Source organism: Rhinichthys klamathensis, unplaced genomic scaffold, assembly GCF_029890125.1.
Source record: "Rhinichthys klamathensis goyatoka isolate OS25496 unplaced genomic scaffold, OSU_Roscu_1.1 h1tg000059l_1, whole genome shotgun sequence".
Lineage (NCBI taxonomy): Eukaryota > Metazoa > Chordata > Actinopteri > Cypriniformes > Leuciscidae > Rhinichthys > Rhinichthys klamathensis.
The window spans coordinates 4433724-4452637 of NW_026606604.1; the positions used below are offsets into that span (position 1 = coordinate 4433724).

Sequence of the window (18914 nt, forward strand, 5' to 3'; positions counted from 1 at the left end):
TTTCAGTTAAAAAAGCTCAAACATGCATTTTAGTTTGTTTAATATTTGTCTGTGGAACCGGGCACAAGTGTTTAATGTAGGATAAAAAAATGTATCCTTAAATGTATCCTTTAAGGACCTAAAATTTAATCATTTAAGCTATTTGTTGATTTAAAAGGGTTACAATCTTGTTTCTGCATATGTACTAATGATCATATCTAGATGGTTCATTCATCAAAGATCATCCAGACACATTAGTTTCATCTGTCCATTTTTAACAGCATTGCTCTCCATCCTGTTATTGCTCAAGTCTTTAATTTAATTTCAGTCCAGCATGTTTTGTTTGACTGCAAAGAGTGAGGTAAGATGTCTAGATGGATGAACACATAATGACAGGACATAAGGTTTAGCATGGTTATTAATTACACAGAGATCCTAAACAATATACATCTGCTTTATTTTGCTGTATGCAAAAATAAAGGTGCATGCATGGTAAACAAAAGTATAAATATTCATCTCAAATGAGAATAACAATATTCAAAACATACTACTGGCTAATTCACAGATGCAAGATTATGGTTAACATGTTCAGCACATGTGAATGTGTCGTCTCCTGCTAGTCAGTGATATTGAAATTACACTTCAAATTCAGTCTGATTGGACTTGTACTAACAAAGCTAAACAATCTGTATGAAATTATTAAGCACATTTTATGTTATAACACTGGCTGAACCTGAAGCTAAATTATAGGAATCAAGGAAACCACATTTTTTCTGATGTCATCTTGTTACCCAAATATTAATTAATCATAGCCTGAAAATGGACCAAAAGCATTGAATACAGACCATAAAAATGCAAAAGTTACATATCCATTGAGATAAAATGATCAAGTGTTATAAAACATACTAAAAAACTAGTTTCTATGTGGCATAATTCAAAACAGAGCACGTTTTATTCATTTGAATCGGTGTAATACCTGAACAGGAAGCAGCTTTAATGTTTTGGAAGTTGTGAGACTTTTATAATGGATAACTGTAGTGTTAAAATAGCTTTAATTTGTGCTATTAGCTTTAAATAGCACAAATACATGTCTTATAGCACCTTCGATTAATCTAAATGTTGAGTATAAAGGCATATCAGTATAATATAGAACTGAAGGCACTGTGGCAAACACCAACACACGCATCTATACATAAACTCTATAGCGTGTGGTAAGTGTGAATTTCATCTTTGGCAGAACAGCTGTTTATATCATAATGTGTGTGTCCCTGAGGCCCTGCACACAAAGTAGCAAACAGACCACACACAGCTTGGCACATTGGCACTGAATATCATTTAACACGTCTTTCTCTCTTTACACAAACGGACGGAAAAAATACCTAAAGACACAAGCACAAACATACACACAAAATTATAGGATATGTGCTCCATTCCATTATCTGGACCGCCAAGTAAAAGTTCATGATGCATAAAAAAATACGAATGCAGCTTCAATACTGTGGATTGAGATAGAAAAACAGATACGAGCGCAAAACTAATAACATAAGTTCAGTCAAGGAGTCAATACTGAAACCAGCATGTGAAAGGGTCCAGTGGTTTTTAAATCCACACACTGCACATATTATTATTTCCCTGGTGGCAGACATCTAAATCATGAACTGAGTGTATCCCTCCGCCCCTGTCACGATAACATCCATCCATATTCTCATAGCTTCAGGAGACGGTGCCACCATGAAGTAGACACGATCGTGAGTCTTCACACTGAATGTTAGGGAAGGGTTTGGACTCTGAGAAGAGAGAGAGAGAGAGAGAGAGAGAGAGAGAGAGAGAGAGAGAGAGAGAGAGAGAGAGAGAGAGAGAGAGAGAGAGAGAGAGAGAGAGAGAGAGAGAGAGAGAGAGAGAGAGAGAGAGAGAGAGAGAGAGAGAGAGAGAGAGATACTGAAGATTACAGTTTGGCCTCAAGGGGGCAGCATCCCAACATGCAATTGTCTTATAGCAGACATTTAAAGAATTTATTATTTAAAATCAAAGTAAATTATTAATATTTTAAATATAAATATAAAGCTCATTATATTCATAAGTATCAGCAGCAGAGGAAAAGTACCTTGTGGGCACTTTTTAAGTGGTCGTAATACACTTCCTCTATGGCCTGGAAATAAATCACTCCTTTCAGTTTGGCCTCGTGTTTATCTGAAACCATAAAAAGTACAAAAAGTCAATATTGATATCATGACTGTGAATCGATCAACTTGAGTAATCATCTGACCTGCATAGTAGCTCAGAGTCCTGCGGTTACGGTCGAAGACAAACCAGCGCTTCTTCCAGGTTTTGATTTTGCCGCCCATCTTAATGAGGAAACCCCTGCAGGTTTTCTCTGTGATGGAGACGTGGTAACAAGTCTCTGTGTTGTGGCCGGCCGAGTCTATGTGGCCACGAAGGTCAAAGTCGTCCTTCCTTACAGGTAGGTAGCGTGTCAATGGACGAGACTGCGACGGGGACATGTAGGACGTTACAGGGAAGCCATTTTTATTGTGCATAAATCAATCTAAAACTAGGTTTTGACATTTTCTAGTCTGTTTTTATGTGGTTACTAATGTGTTCTGAGTGTTTTAGCATGTTTTTGTGCAATTGCTACAGTGTTATGTAGTTGCTAATGTGTTATTACTAGTGTTACAGCATGTTGCTATGTGGTTACTAGGGTGTTCTTATGTGTTTGCGAATGTGTTTTGAGGGTTTTTAGCAAGTTGAGCAGTTGCTAGTGTATTCTTAAGTAGTTGCCAAAGTGTTCTGAGAGTTTAGCATGTTTTTGTGTAGTTGCTAGAGCATTCTTATGTGTTTTAGCATTTTGTTATGTCGTTGTTAGGGTATTCTTATGTGGTTTTGGTTATCACGCATGTCACAAAATGCAACGGGGCAAATTACAAAAAGTTTAAGGAAATTAAAATTCTGTCATTAATTACTCACCCTTGTCGTTCCAAATCAGCAAGACATTTGTTCATCTTCAGAACACAAATTAAGATCTTTTTAATGAATCCTGAGAGATTTCTGTCCCTCCATTGACAGCCTACGCAACTACTACTATTAAAGTCTTACGGGTTTGTAGCGACATGAGGATGAGTAATTAATGACAGAATTGTAATTTTTGGATGAACTAACTCTTTAATATTTCAGGTTAGGCGTTTGTTTTATCTTTAACCCTAAACATGAGCACTAGTAATAGCGATGCATGTCTTATCACAGCACTCACCTGTACTCGCTGTTTCTCGCGCAGTTTCACTTCTCTCTCAATGAGTTTCTGCCTCCTGGTGGTTTCTTCTTGCAGCCGTTTCTCTAGCTCTTCTCGTCGTCTCCTCTCCTCTTCAAGGGCCCTGCTCTTGCTCTCCATCTCTCTCTCCTGAAACACAAATGACACCGTACTGTACAGATATGCTCCCAAACGAGTTTCTTTTTATAGCTGCACACAATTAGTACTGTCCGTTCCAGCATAAACTCCCATGAACAACATCAGAAACAGGAAGAACGACTCGATTCCCACAGTGTTCCTCCTGCATTTCAAGCCGAATTAGTTGCTGTTCATGGCTGACCGGAAAACTTCTAACAGAGCAAACAAGCTCACGGTTTAATATCCATGAAGCCAAATGGGGTTCATGTGGGTTTATGGCGTGCTGAAACACTGGACTGTGAACCTGATGTCAGCTCTAGGAGGAAGTGGCAGGTTTGTGTGGCCGTTTCATTACCCTGTATTCCATGAGCTGGTGCTTCTCTGCCTGAGCCTCCCGGAGAAGACGCTCCATCTCCTCCATCTTCAAAACGTTGGAGGTGCTGGCGCTGTCGAAAAATATGAGATGAGGCATTACATTTCACTTCTCAGAGTGAACGCTACAACAACAAAAAATCCAAACCGGGCACTAAAACATTTTACCTATGGCGAGAAGAATGCATACACTTGCAAATGTAAACATGACGTATGTGCACTGGCATGCATGTATATATGCGGAAGAACACAGAAGGAACCAATAAACCTGGTCGGCACTGGAACACATTAACAATCCAGGCACAGAGAGCTTGAGAGTGCGGCCCACAGTCTGACGTCTGATGCTTTACATTTAGACTTCAAAAAGAACACGTGGAATAGATCTGACCAGCCCCTCCTTCCTGTAAAACTCTAAATTTCCCCTACAAACTTCACCTCACCGCTTGGCTCCTCAATATTATCCCTAAAACCTTCACCTGTAAAGAATATATGGGAATCCTCTTCCATGTCAAACCCCATATGCTACCATCCCATTTGTCATATACTGGCATTCCCCCCCAAAAAACAATAAGCTTTCCAGTAACAGATGCCTTTGTGATGTTTCTAACTATATCTGCATGAAGAAAATAGCAGTGCTTGCAATGCAAACCACACAAGAAAAGGGCAAAGTTTAAGCTGAATTTGTTTTGCATAAATGAAATGCACTCAGCGTGCCTTATTTTCTGTCGGATGTGCATAAAAAGCAACACATAATTTAAAAGGTGGCTATAGATGGTTAGGCAGATGTAAGAAAAAATAAGACCAATCAATATTCGGTATGCAAATGAACATAAGGAAGACCAATTGCAATTCCCTAAATGAATTCTGATGACATCATAGCTGTCAGATTAAATTTTAAATTACAGTGCCAGTCTTGCATGTACAATTGCATTTTTTTTCTAGATGTTTCTGTAAGCATGCTTTGCATGGTTGAGTCTAAAGCTGAAATTGAATGGTTTAATCTGATATTTTAATCTGATGATGGACAGCTGTCAATCATTAACAAGATGCCTCTGCATGCATGACAGAGAAGTCTTTCTTGTTCTTATAGTTTGAAAAAAAGCTTTTAAAGTCTTCTTTTAAAGTTTTATTGGTTAATTTACATTTAAAGATACAATTCAAAGATGATCCAAAATGCAAATCAAAACAAACCCATCAAGCATTTTGTGGACAACAGATTTAAAGTAAAACATAAATATAATTATTTCTGATCACCAAGCGCCGGTAACATCTGGCCACCTTATTTGCGTTTTTTTCTATTCACTTGGACACATTTTATTCCTCTCATGTCCTTCATCAAAGAGTTCTTTCATCTTTATGGTATCTTACCAGTGGTGCCGGAGATGAACGGAGGTCATTCCTGATTTAGAACCCAAAGATCCAGCAGAGAGAAGTGGAACATACAAAGACCCAAGAACAGTCCGAACCCGCGCTCTGCGTCTGATTACATTCAAACTCGGGGGAAAAAACCCTGAATCTGTTTCCTCTAACTGTTCCTGCTGTAACCTGAGTGGATCTATCCCAGGAGCAGAGGAGGGGGTACCAACGGTCCTTCTCGGGCCCCTCAGAACTCACATTATTCAAGCAAACCACTCAAATTACACAAGCCTCCAGTGCACACGCATAAAACATAAACACACATCGCTTTGAGAAATGCCCTCATGTGGTCTCATTTGTCAAAGTCTTTTCACTAAAGTCTTTAACTAGTCACTCTCAAACAGATTTGAGGTTTATGGTAACCTACACAAGAACATCCACCTGAGCATTCAAATACTGGATTTCAGTCTTTCTTTCTCTATTCTTTCTTCATACATTGCCCTTGTCCTCAGTATTTTATTCCTTGTACCCCTAACCCCAGACAGAACTCTTGGCTTGAACTACAATAGAAACTGCATAGATGTTTTCGATTACAAAGACATGGTTTGTGTCATGAGTTTATATGATCCGTCTGTAGGTCTGGAAACACACTATCTAAATGGGCACATAGCATAGACTTCTGTTGTTTTCATATAAATAGTCTTTATATTTTTATCTTTATTAAAAAATGTTTTGTTCTTTTGCTCACCAAGGCTGCATCTACGTATTTGATCAAAACTACAGTAAGAAAAGTAATATTGTTAAATGTTATTAAAATTTTAAATAGAATATAAGCAGAAACAGCATTTATATATATATATATATATATATGCATGTAACACCTTTGTAACATTATAAATCTCTTTATGGTCACTTTTGATCAATTTAATGCATCCTTGCTAAAAAAAAGTATTAATTTACTTAATTTAATTTAATATATATACATGCATATACACTACCATCCACTGACCCCAAATATTTAAAGGAAAAAAATCGGCATAGAAATTTGAGTAAATCTCAAACAATTACAAAGAAATGGTAAGAAACACATTGAATTAAACATGAAATTTTGAGGTAGAGAAATGTATTCCAATAATCTGTTTTATTTACAACTTTTTTACAGTATATATAGCATATGAATCATTTTTCCAAAAATACCCAGATGCCACCAAACAAAGGTTTTGTCAGATTTATCTAACTTTCGAGGACACACATATCCCAAGATAGAATCAGTAACAAAAATCCTTGAATTGCTCCCTCACCTGGAGACATTGTCGGGCGAGCAGGCGGAGATGCTGGTTTCCATGCTGTCCGAGCTGTCCATACTCAGTGTGTCGAAGGCACGACCGTTGTCTTGGTAACCAAAGGAGTCTAGGTAGACGTTGTTCTGGGAGGACGCGCGGCCACCGATATCACTCAACCTCGTTCGGTGCTCCTCGCCAATGTGCTGCTGACTGTGCCCTAAGACACAAACCAACCAATGAAAGAAAACAAGAATTTATTCAGCAGTAATGAACATTGTGGAGAAGCACCATTTAATATCAAGCATCTCAGGAGTCCTCCTGCCTGTGTTCAGGGCTAACTCTGCTTTACCTGAGAGTGCAGCATCACTCCCAGGAGCAGATTCTCCATCCCTGCAGTCCAGCTTAGTGTCCTCTGGCCGGGCAATGCCCAGGGCACCCTGGGCCCCTTCACTGTGCTCACAAAGACCAGCCACCGTGCAAAAATATCCTGACACCCTACACTACTGTTCAAAAGTTTGGGGTAAGATTTAATAAATTAAATTCTTTTTTCAGCAAGCATGCATTAAAATTATCAAAAGTGAAAGCAAAGACATTTATAACACTACAAAATATTTCTATTTCAAATAAATGCTGTTCTTTTGAACTTTCTATTCGTCAAAGAATCCTGAAAAATACGAATCATGGTTTCTATAGAAATCTTAAGCAGCACAACTGTTTTCAATATTATTGATCATAAGAAATGTTTCTTGAGCACCAAAGCAGTATATTAGAAAGATTTCTGAAGGATCACGTCACTAAAAACTGGAGTAATGATGCTGAAAATTCAGCTTTGCTTCACAGGAATAAATTACGTTTTAAAATATATTCAAATAGAAAATGTTCAACGTTATTTTAAATTAGAATATTTCACTATATTCCTGTTTTTCTGTATTTTTTATCAAATAAATGCAGCTTTGTTGAGCATAAGAGACTTCTTTCAAAAACTGACCCCAAATTTTTGAGCGGTAGTGTATGTGAGAGAATACCTTACTCTGATTCACAGATTGGATCCCAAGCCCCTAATGATGTCCTTCTTCAGCTATAAATCCAGAATAAAAAGATGGATTGATATATTTGCACTTGATATCCATTTAGTTGCTGTCCCTGGAACTGGTAAGTAGGACATCTAGTACTGCTAGAAGCGGATGAGACTCAACTCCCCTACAACTTGATAACATCAAACACAGCGAGAAAGAGCAGAGACCCGCCTCTGATGATCCTACCCAGGGGACCTTCAGATAAACCATCCAAAAACACAAACAAGCTTTTACACCTACATTTGTAAAGTCATAATTCTCACATATCATCACATAGCTTTAGTGTATTAACATTATCAAATTAAAAAGAAAAGGGTCACATTTGTACTTGTCAGGTTGAAAAGGAATGCAGATATTTGACTTAAAATAAAATGGAAGCATTTCCTGTTTTTCATCTTCCCAACATTCTTTCACTATCTTCACAAAACAAAAATAAATACAAAAAGTTTCCACCCAGTTGCAATAAAAACCTTCTATTTGAGAACATCAATGCCTTATAAGGCAGACTCACTTTAATTAAAGTATTGATTTGCTTGTTTTGATGGTCCAGAGAGTTTTAATTTGGCGTTACTACACAACACTACGAGTTGTTGCATACTGGGTTTTTGATGAAGCCCAAAGTTATATATTTCAGAAATCTAACGGTACGTTTACAGGAAAACAATGTACTAAAAACGTTTTTCCTTTGCGTTTTCATGTACAGGCGACAAAGTTCACACGAATTCATGAAACCGACTAAAAATGCTGTGTTATCCTGCCAGGCCAGTAGATGGTGATGTTACTTAGTAAAGAAAAACTACAAGCCTATAGACTGAACACATAATACGCATGATGCCACAGTTTTCACAAATTCACGTTTTTGTAGTTTACATGGAGTCAATAATGTGAACCGATTGAAACCGGTTTTCAAAAGTGCGTTTTCAGGCCCCCAAAATGCTGTTAAATGAAATGCATTAAAACATTTTTAGTTGAAAATCGTTTACCATTGGTTAGCGAATTTTTATATAATTATATAATAAATAAATCCAGTAATTTGATTGCATACGATTGGAAATTTCGTGTGAGGGCGAAAGATTTCACTGTGGAGATTTCGCAACAGGTTTCCATTTGGTAAAACGGATTTCCTGCATTGACCAAAAGAAATCTGCTTGGTTTGAAAGTGAATTTTGTGTGAGCTGTGCTTCATACAATGCTACACATTAGACAAAATTTCACTAATGTGAATATGGCTTTTGTGCATTCTGCAGAGGAATTTTATAGAAGCCTCATTCCTGCCAAAATACCCATAAACACCCACCATCAGCCCTGTAGTCCATAAACGGCAGGGTGACATAACAATTAGAGTCTATGAATAGAAATAAAATGAAAACAAAATGACTGAAGACAAACACCCAATCATGCAGAACTGAATGACTAAAATAACAAAATACCATTGTATGAAATAAATCATTTCATGCCTTAGTAATATGTACAAAATAGCAGCTTTATTTCATACAAGATTCAACCTCATACAATAAGACCCATAAAAGGCGCTGGTTAACAAAAGTGAAGAAATGCTACAGGTTTCTCCATTTCAGTAAGACCAGACTTGTTAAAAAGCATTGAGACAGGGGCTGACATCAGCCAATGACTGATGCAATGAATGTCCCCCAAAGGAGGACATTCTTCACCAGAGAGGACATGCCAAAAGACTTTGACATTATTTGAATGCAAATTCAAACAGGCACATCTAGTAGGCAGACTACTGTACCTTTCTTAGATTTGCCTGCAGGATAGAGAAAGTAATCCAAGATTAGGCAACATTTGACTAAAGCACCACTTTTGATGAGTATGATGTAATGCTACATAATAACACTGTATATTTTAAACAGTGTGTGTATGAGGTGGAGAGCCCTACCCTTGTGCAGGCGGTGTGTATCCACGTGTGTCTCTTTAGGGGAGATGGCAAGGGCTCGATTCAACACGCTCCCACAGCTAGAGCTTTGAGCTAAAGGTGGATGAGACTAAACACAGGGAGTGATGTTAGAGCGGGCTTTTACTTCAAACATACATAACCATTCAAAAGTTTGAGGTGGGTACGATTTTTACATGATATTATATTATATTAGTAAAATGTTTAAAGTAAGCAGTAAAACAGAAAAATACACAAAAAAGCATATTTCCGACCTTTTTTTTTACTAAATAAAAAAGGAAGGATTATATAAAACTTTTTATTTAAATGCACCAATATAACAAAACAATAATACACAACAACAATATATTTTTAATAAAACATTTTAAAGCAGGTCAGGAACTTAAAAGTTACTACACATTTGTTAGAAAACCAGCCAGGCTTTGGAAAACTTAATGGCCAAATAAAGAGTAAAATCAATGCGACACTCACAAATATTGGATATATTTTATAATTGCAAACAAAATACTGAATATATAGTACATATTCAGTATATCACCCACCCCTTTTATACGTATTTACTTAGTTTGTTATGATGAATTTTATTTATTTGATCCTTGGGTTGATTTTGGCTACTTTACCTTTAAGACTAAAACACACTATATGTACATGCCCTAAAACACACATTAGAGACTTCTATGTATGTATGTAAATGTATAACATATTCTTACTTTAGAGGGTATGTTACGACCCAGGGTGGCACAGGTGAACTGTGGGGTTATGGTGGCCTGGGTCTTCTTCCGAGGAAGAGTGCCACTCAGATGAGCTCCGCCTTCCTTACCGTACCGTTTTCTTTCCTCTAGCGTGCGGAAATGCTGAGGAACAGAAGGTTCAAGGTAAGAAATGTAATTTGATAATTGCACTCATATGTACATACGCACTCGCAAGGTTTACCTGCCTGTGGCGGCGCTGTTTTTTGGCAGGTAGAGGAGGAGGTGGAGGAGAAGGGTTGAGAAAGGTGACCATGTCTTCAGGCCAGTGCACAGAGGGAGGTTTAGGGTTGGGACGAGAGCATGCAGTGAAAGAGGAAGAAGGGATGGTGGAGGACAGTGGACAGGGAGAGGGTGAGAGCTTTGACAAAGAGAGAAAAAGTGAAAAATCAGAAAATAAGGATGCCAGAAGAAGGTAGACCGATAGTATAGTTGGTTTAAAGAGGTCATATTATGGAAAAATTATTTGACTAATGTTTTACAATAAAAAAAAAGCAGAAAAATAGTCATTAAAACTAAGATGGAAAACCAGCTCATCCTGAGATCTGGACAAATTCTTATATTATATAGTTATAAGAATTATAGTAGTATGATATGACCTCTTTAATATAAAAAAGTCAAAGAGAAAGGGATTCAAATTGTATATATTTATATACACACACACACACACACATAGTGACCATGTAACATGACCTTATACTCAATGTTTCCAGTACTTGGCATGTGCAACTAAATCCTGGATATGCTTAATTTCGAATTTCGAACACATATAAACCATCCTGATCACACACCTCACCCTCTCCTGGTGGGGCAGTGCTCTCTGAAGGATTGAGGTCAGGGCTGGAGTCAGTCCCTGTTGCAGGGGCGTCAGAGGACTGGGTTTTGGTGGGGAGGGGGGCTCGGGTGGGGTCTACCCCCAGCTGAGAGTACAGTTCATTGATCTCAGTGACTGTAACATAGCCCTGTGGAACAAACCATTCGGAAAATGGGGGGAGAGGTAAGGGGGTGAAAAGAAAGACATTCAAGGAGGTTAAATTGATTAATAAGCAAATGAATAACAGATGAATCACTAAAATAAAATGTTTTTATTTTAATTTCAATTAAAATGTAAATAAATAAATAAATATAGTTAATGTTAAAGAGATAGTTCACCCTAAAGATGAAAATTCTGTCATTATTCACCCACATGTTGGTCCAAACCTGATATACTTTCTACTGTGGAACAAAAAAGAAGATATTTTCAGAAAATTTTTTGGTTACACTTTAATTTAAAGTCACGTAGTTACTCATTACTACATGTACTTACTATAGTAATAACAGTAAATTATGCATGATTAAGTAACTATCCCTAAACCAAACCCTAACTCTATAGTAAGTTAAATAACTCCACATGTAGTTAATTAATATTACTGAGTACTTATCTGAGTACAATGTAACTACGTCACCTTAAAACAAAGAGTAACCAAAGTTTTTTATGTCCATCCAATGGAAGTCAATGGTAACCAAAATTGTTTTTCAAAATATCTTCTCAAAATAACTTCTTTAAATGTTCCACAGTAGACGAAAGTCATTCAGTTAATGATTTGGGTAAACTACCTCTTTAAAGGATCCAAACAAATGGAATTTATAGGAATTTAAAACATTGATAAAACAGTAAAAGAGGAAATAATTAGGATGTTACTTTCAATATCAAGAGCGTTATTAATCTTAACTACCCAGAGAAGTGGCATGTTAGGAGGTATTTTGGAAATCAGGAAATGAGCAACAAACATTATCTTGCATGCACATTGCTAGTGCGTTACCTCAGCGTTTTTGATAGAAAGAGAGGAAAGAAGAGAATAAAACATCAGCAGGTCAGCAGGAAGTGGAGACAGGGTTTTGTGGGCATGGCAAAATTCACTATGTGGCGGACACACGTCAGCCAACTGGAAGCAGTCCTGGAATACAGGGGGGAAAAGACCCCGTTTCCACAGTGACGAAACACAAACAACTCTCTGCAACTAAAGATTTCCAGGTTGCAAGGGTTGTAATAAGGGCATGGGCGAAAAAGCAATCAAAGTGAAGACTTCCTTATTTACTATAGTTCATTGTGTTATAGTAACCTTTTGGGGCAGCCACACATGGTTGAAGTGCTCAGGCCCATAACACATGTGTAGTCCAAGAGAGGATGCCATAGTCCATGTCAAGACAAAGAAGATTTGCCTTAAATACACTGACAAGACACAATCCTATCAGGCTTACCTCTTTCATACTGATGGGACTGACAGGGAAACCCAATGCCCCAGTGAGCTCGGAATATTTCTTCTCCAAGTTGATAAGATTCTCCTTTTCCTGGAAAAAAAGCAAGAAAGACTGTCATGGTTCGGAAGCACCAAAAATTATTTTCAATTAAGGGTACAAAAAAGGAACCAAAAATACTGTAGCATGGCTATATGGTGATATTACAAAGACAGACCTGCTGTAGCATCATCTGAAGATTGTTCTTTTCCTTCACAAAGCTGTCCTTGTCCCTCTGAGCCTGCTGGGAAATCTGTGTACACTGTTTCTTCAGGGCCAGGAGCCTCTCCTAAAGGTGTCACACATGTGTTGGACGTGTTGGAAATGAATGATCATTTAAAATGCAGATTTTGTTTAAGTCCCAATTTTAAAGATGAGTCAAATAGAGAATCATGGTAGAAGCTAAATGGTATCAGTTCCTTTAGTCTTACATTCATTTTGTGAATGTTGACAGTGCAATATACAGTAGTTTGTACTCAGTTTGTGTACAGTTGATAGATAACTATAAATCTGGCCAGAAAATATTACTCATTTGCCACTTTAAGAAGAGACAGGCTTGTGATAAAACTGCATTTCCCATCATTCTCTGTGGTAGCACTAAAATGGTAAAACTACAACTACTGTTCAAAAGCTTGGGGTCAGTAAGATTTTTTTAAAGAAACTAATAAATAGGAAAAGATTGATGGTAAAGACATTTGTAATGTTACAAAAAAAATTAAGTTAAATTGTTATTGTGAACTTTCTATACAAAGAATCCTGACATTTTTTTAATCACATTTTCCACAAAAATATTAAGCAGCACAACTGTTAACTGTTAACATAAGATATGTTTCTTGAGAAGCAAATCAGCATATTGGAATGATTTCAGAAGGATCATGTGACACTGAAGACTGAAGTAATGATGCTGAAAATTCAGTTTTGCCATTACAGGAATAGATTACATTTTAAAATAGACTGAAATAGATAACAGTTATTATAAATGGTAATAATATCTCACAATATTACTGTTTTTACAGTATTATTGATCAAAATAAAAGCTGTCTTGGTGAGCATAAGAGACTTATTTCAAATTGATTAAAAAAAGTCTTACCGACCCCAAACTTAAAAAGCTAAAATGCAATTACACACCTAATGCACGTCTTTTGCTCTTCATTTCGCTGGATTAAATCTTCCAGTGTTTGTCAATAAGAGAAAAAGTCCCAAATCTCATTATCTTTTAAACACATATAAAGTTCTTACTCATAAGTAAATCACAAGAAAGAACTTCTCAGGATGACTTGAAGGCACCAATAGGCTGATGAATGCTTATCTAGGAAACTCACCTTGCGTGTGACGGTGCTCCGCTGGTATTCTGCGATCTCCCTGAGAATGTGTTGAGTCTGAGTCTCTTTCTCCTCATCTTGACGACTCTCTCGTTCCAGCTGTTGAAACTCTAGGTCTTCAAAACGCTTGGTCTCCACCTCTAGCGTCTCTGCATCCTGATACACAAAAAATATGACCGTCTACATTTGTGCTAGATCCATATCTTCAAAGTGGAAAGGAATTGAAGTTGTCATACACCCACAGTTCAACCAGCCTCAAAGAAACCAACAACAGTTCACACCAAATCCCCTCTGCTCCACCACCTTCCCCGGGGATGGAGAGACAGGGGTTAAAGTTTCACTCTGCTGGAACCAGACCAAACAAGCCTTCAGCCGCCACATGCCAGTGAACAGAGGACTAGCCACAACTTTCACCCGTGACCACTGACCTTTAGAGATCAATCACGTCAACACTCACATAACATGACTTTCTGCGACACAGAAACTCAGCAGCCATTCCACTCTGTTACAGAAACAGCTACCGTACTCTACACTTTCATTCAAGACCCACCGGCTTTAAATAACCTTGTTCCTTCCCTATAACTTAATTAACAGCTTATGTGGTCACAACCAGAGAATGTGCATCAGCCTATCAGGGTGAATCTAATGAAACTTGTCAATAACATGTCTGGGACAAACATGAAATTGTATTTGTAGATTTTTAACATTGTTACATTATCTTCCTGACAATTAAGCACCCACTACCATCTCTCAATATTGAAATTTAACAATTTAATAATTTAATTTACTAAATTTAGTTTATTTGGAAAGTAATTTATGTATATCACTCTTATATCAGTGAATTCAAATAATCTTTAAATGTAATGTTTTTCTGCATTACAATATTGTATGGAAAACACCATCTTCATTAATTTGAAGAAAATATACACACATATGTTTTTTCTTTTATACATGATTTTTGATTTTTTTGCAATATGAGATATGTATATTGTAATGCAGAAAAACATTACATTAAAAATATTTTTTGACCCTATGCATTACAATATGCAAATTAGATTTTAGATTACAGTAATGTGAATTTGTGCTTAATATTGTCAAGTGCAAAAAAAAAAAAATCTTACACATTTTTGTCTTAAAATTAATTTATTAAATGAAAATATCATATAACCCTGACTTTACCCATTGGTGCCAGAACAACATTTTCGATTATATAAAATAAAAATTATATTCAAAAATATGTGATACATTCGATTATTATATACAGGAAGCGCATGCAAGACAGCCCAAATGTCTGTCATGGAAGTGAAACACAAGCAAGCATTAGTGATGAAGAGGAGATAGACTCGGTTATGAGGAAGAGGAGGATGAAGGCTGTGTGTGAGTACTGACCCTGCAGAGCTGCAGCTGAAGTTGCTCTTTCAAGGCTTCAGGGCAGGTGTCCAACTGAGTCTTCTGCTCTGCAAGCAGATGCACCAGTCGCTCTAACTTTACACGCTCTGCATCTAGCTTGGCTTTGTCCTGCACGCACGCGCAAAGGATGCAGGGAGAGAGGAGAGAAGGGTTAGTGCTGGGGCAGGGGGGGTGGGTAGGGTTAGTTACTACATAAAGTCAGCAACAGCACAAGTGGGGTATGATGGTGCCAGAATTAGGTGTTGAATTAAATGGAGAACATGAAAAAGCAGGAAAATAATCATTTAGAATTGCATGATGCTGATGTAATCAACATAAATACTCAAACAACTGGAAAAATACCTCAGCAATCAGTTCAAACTAAACTGCAATTGACAATTAAAGTTCTCTCAAAAATGAAAATTCTGCCATCATTTACTCACTCTCATGTCGTTCCAAACCTGAAAGACTTTCGTTCATCTTCGGAACACAAATGAAGATACTTTAAATGAAATCGGAGAGATTTCTGTCCCTCCATTGACAGTATATGCAACTAGCACTTTGACGCTTCGAAAAATTCATAAAGTGTAAAACTAATCCATATGAATTGATTGGTTTAGTCCGAATTTTCTGAAGAAAATTGTGTTGCGAAGATGATGACCGAATGTCTTATGGGTTTGGAACGACATCAGAGTGAGTAAATTATGACAGAACTTTTATTTTTGGGTGAACTAAACATTTAATGAAAATGGCCACTTTGCATGCAAGCAACACTCACTGCAAAGAATGGCCCCAAGTGGCAGCAACAGCAATATAATAACAGACACCAATGTTCAATAAATGACTTGCACCAAGCAATATTGTCCAACTGCAGGCAGCTTATGTTTGCCAAGCAACACAATATAGTATTCACTTGACAGTTGTTACAAAACCTTGTTACAGTAGCTCCATTGCCAACACAGCAGCATCCTAGACAGAATGGAACTTGATCAGTGAACAAATCAACCATGAAAACGGCCCTTCAGTTAAAGGGTTTGTAGGCTTCATCGAGTTTCTCTGCAGCTGCCAGGCTAAATGGAATGAGCCGGAAGTCAGGCTGAACTTGAGACGCAGGTGCCAGGGTTTCTTAGCTCAGAAATCCCTCACATCAACAGTGTGGGGTGTCACTCAGTTTAGCAGAGGTGTATTTAGAGCAGGCCCGGGATTACCAACTGTGACACGAACTGAGAGGCTGCCAGGAAGTGCAAGTGTGTCCGTGTGTGAGACTCTAGAATTGATATTTCAGAACTAATATGGATTGTAAACTTACATTTTTTTATACATTTTGTGCTGGAAAGGAAACTTTGAAACCGCATCTTCGCAAAACTTTCAATTAAACTACGATTGTCAAAAATGCCTCACAGGGACTTCCACATATAGGGCCTCAAACTAATCAGTGATTCATTTTGGTAAATTGTACATTAGGATGGTTCATATACACTATTGTTCAGAAGTTTGGGTCAGTTTTGGTTTCTAAAGTTGTTGTTTTTGAGTCTTACTCTCACCAAAGCTGCATTTATTTGATCAAAAAATAAAATAAAAACAGCATTTAGAAATCTTGGGGCCTGGATTCTGAGTCAACTCAGACTAAGCCAGGATTAGGCAATAGTTCAATTAGGACATTTAAGTAGCTTTTATAAACATGCCTTAGAAAAAAACATTACTGGTGTGCATCTTGAGGCAAAACAATATCACTGACATATTTTTTTTTAGATATATCAGTGTAAGTTGCTTTCAGTTAAAACAGCTCAAACATGCATTATAGTCTGGGACTAGGCTATATGCTTGTATGTGGATCAAAGGGCAAATGTCTTAACTACCACTTTTATTCAGCAAGGATGGATTAAATTGATCAAAATAATTTCTTTAAAAAAAAAAAAAAAAAAATCTTACTGACCCCAAACTTTTGAACAGTAGCATAAATCAAGTGGCACACTTTTGACATTTATATGAAGAACCATCTGAATGAACTGATTTCCTAAAATGAATCTGATTTGCCAATACTGCACACTAAAAGAAAGGACAGTTTAGGAGAGCACATTTGAGTAAAATGAGTAGTGTCTCTACAGTTAGATAACTACCCCTCAACACTGATGAAGACTTCATCATGGCCACATACCTGAGATTTTTCCGTCTGCGCTTTGTTCTCGATGTCAGACATCTTTTCTTTAAGTTGCTCCAGAGCGTCTTTCTCCTGCTGTAGCTGAGCCATCTCAGAATCCTGCTCGCCTTCCAACAGAGCCCGCTCCATTTCCAACTACACACACACACTTAATTTTGAAGTAATTTGAACTCAACCTGAATCTACAGTTCTACGTTTAAAAAAAACATCAAAACAATTGAAGTCGCTGACAGTAACTACAGCAATGTATTCAATGATTTTGTGGTCAACTGTGATGTCGTGTAACCACGTTCAGGACCACCTAGAAGGTGCCTCATTTCACACAAATAAAAAGAGGCCCACATTCTGAGCTCATAAAAGCCCAACATAATAAAACTATATCACCACACTGACATTATGGGTTTGTTGAATGGAAGTCTAATGGAACAGCTGACTTAGCAGGAACTGCTGGCACAAGACCAACCAAATAAGAATGCTTTTTGAAGTATCAATAAATGACACTTTAAATATATTTAAATAGAACACAGTTCTTTTAAATAGTAATCATATTTACAAAATTACTGTTTTTACTGTATTTGTGATCAAATAAATGCATCCTTGGTGAGCATTATTCTTTCAAATACATTTTGATATTTCATACTTATTTCAAACTTTTGACAGGTAGTACAAATTCAAAACAAGTTGACCTTGAAAAACAGAAGCAGTCTGGAGGGGTCTCAAGATGTCAAAGTAAGCTAATAAGGTAGAAATGCTGTTATCCACTGCAACAATTTTCTACACTACTTTGAAGAGACTTCTTATCTAGTTATTGTTCACTTCATTGCATGATTGTAACATCCATTCTCTGACATCTAAAGTTGCTTGTCCCACCCCAAGTTTCTTCTCATTGGTCCATTGTTTTTAGACTGACTGCAACAGCCAAACAAATGCAGTAACAGAAAGAGTTAACAGTAAGGGTTTGTCTGGGCCTTCAAACCTCACCAGAACCTCACAAAGAGAAATGAGTAAATAGGAGAAATGAGGATGACAGGAAGGGAAAGTGCATTACAGTGGAGGGCGGCATTAAAATATTGAAATCAAATCAGGGATGAAATGTGTCGTTTAAAGGGAAAAACAGAGAAAGCGAGGCTTGAAGTGAGAGAAAGTAAAACAGGTTTAGGCTTGGCAGGTTTAGGCTAGGCTCATCACAGCTCCTGATTACTTCGCCACATGCACAACTCTCCCACATAGACACTCTTCTTCCTTTACTCCCACCATCCCTGATCTCTCCCACTCCTTATATGACCTACGGATGTGTCAACTGTACCTCTCTGATGGACTCCTCCATTTGGTTATCCAGGTCTTTGATCTTCAGCTCTAACTCTTCCATATTGTTCAGAACCTGGATCCTCTCCTCCTCTATACGTCTTACGTCCAGCTTCAGGCGTGTGTCGTCCTCAGACACCTGTTGAAGACATGATACTGTAAGCAACCACATAACTACACTGTACAATGCAGTAATAATTCAAATATATTATAAAAGACTTTAGCTCAGTTCCAAACAGTGTTGTTTTTGTTGACTAAAAAATGACTAGCACATGACAAAATTACTAAAACTTAAAACTAAAATTAAAATATAACTAAAAATATAAATATTCAAATAATAAATACTATAAT

The 18914-nt window shown here is 37.3% G+C and overlaps 1 protein-coding gene across 9 annotated transcripts in view; it reads right to left on the reverse strand.

The window, feature by feature from the left end:
• Positions 1–1545: 1545 nt before the first annotated feature.
• Positions 1546–18914, reverse strand: part of phldb2b (pleckstrin homology-like domain, family B, member 2b) — a 43997-nt gene continuing 26628 nt past the window's right edge. For 2 of the 9 annotated variants that reach the window (XM_056249051.1, XM_056249056.1), the window contains 18 exons: positions 18565–18702; positions 17256–17393; positions 15098–15226; positions 13709–13864; positions 12565–12675; positions 12351–12440; positions 11912–12046; positions 10901–11071; positions 10294–10470; positions 10071–10214; positions 9346–9451; positions 9199–9213; positions 6391–6589; positions 3717–3807; positions 3227–3373; positions 2246–2465; positions 2084–2169; positions 1546–1766 (listed from right to left, as the gene is read on the reverse strand). In XM_056249051.1, coding sequence (XP_056105026.1) covers positions 1626–1766; positions 2084–2169; positions 2246–2465; positions 3227–3373; positions 3717–3807; positions 6391–6589; positions 9199–9213; positions 9346–9451; positions 10071–10214; positions 10294–10470; positions 10901–11071; positions 11912–12046; positions 12351–12440; positions 12565–12675; positions 13709–13864; positions 15098–15226; positions 17256–17393; positions 18565–18702 — 2394 coding nt within the window. In that variant the 3' untranslated portion in view covers positions 1546–1625. The remainder of the gene's footprint in view (positions 1767–2083; positions 2170–2245; positions 2466–3226; positions 3374–3716; positions 3808–6390; positions 6590–9198; positions 9214–9345; positions 9452–10070; positions 10215–10293; positions 10471–10900; positions 11072–11911; positions 12047–12350; positions 12441–12564; positions 12676–13708; positions 13865–15097; positions 15227–17255; positions 17394–18564; positions 18703–18914) is intronic. The other 7 variants (XM_056249053.1, XM_056249054.1, XM_056249055.1 and 4 more) reach the window with 7 other exon arrangements.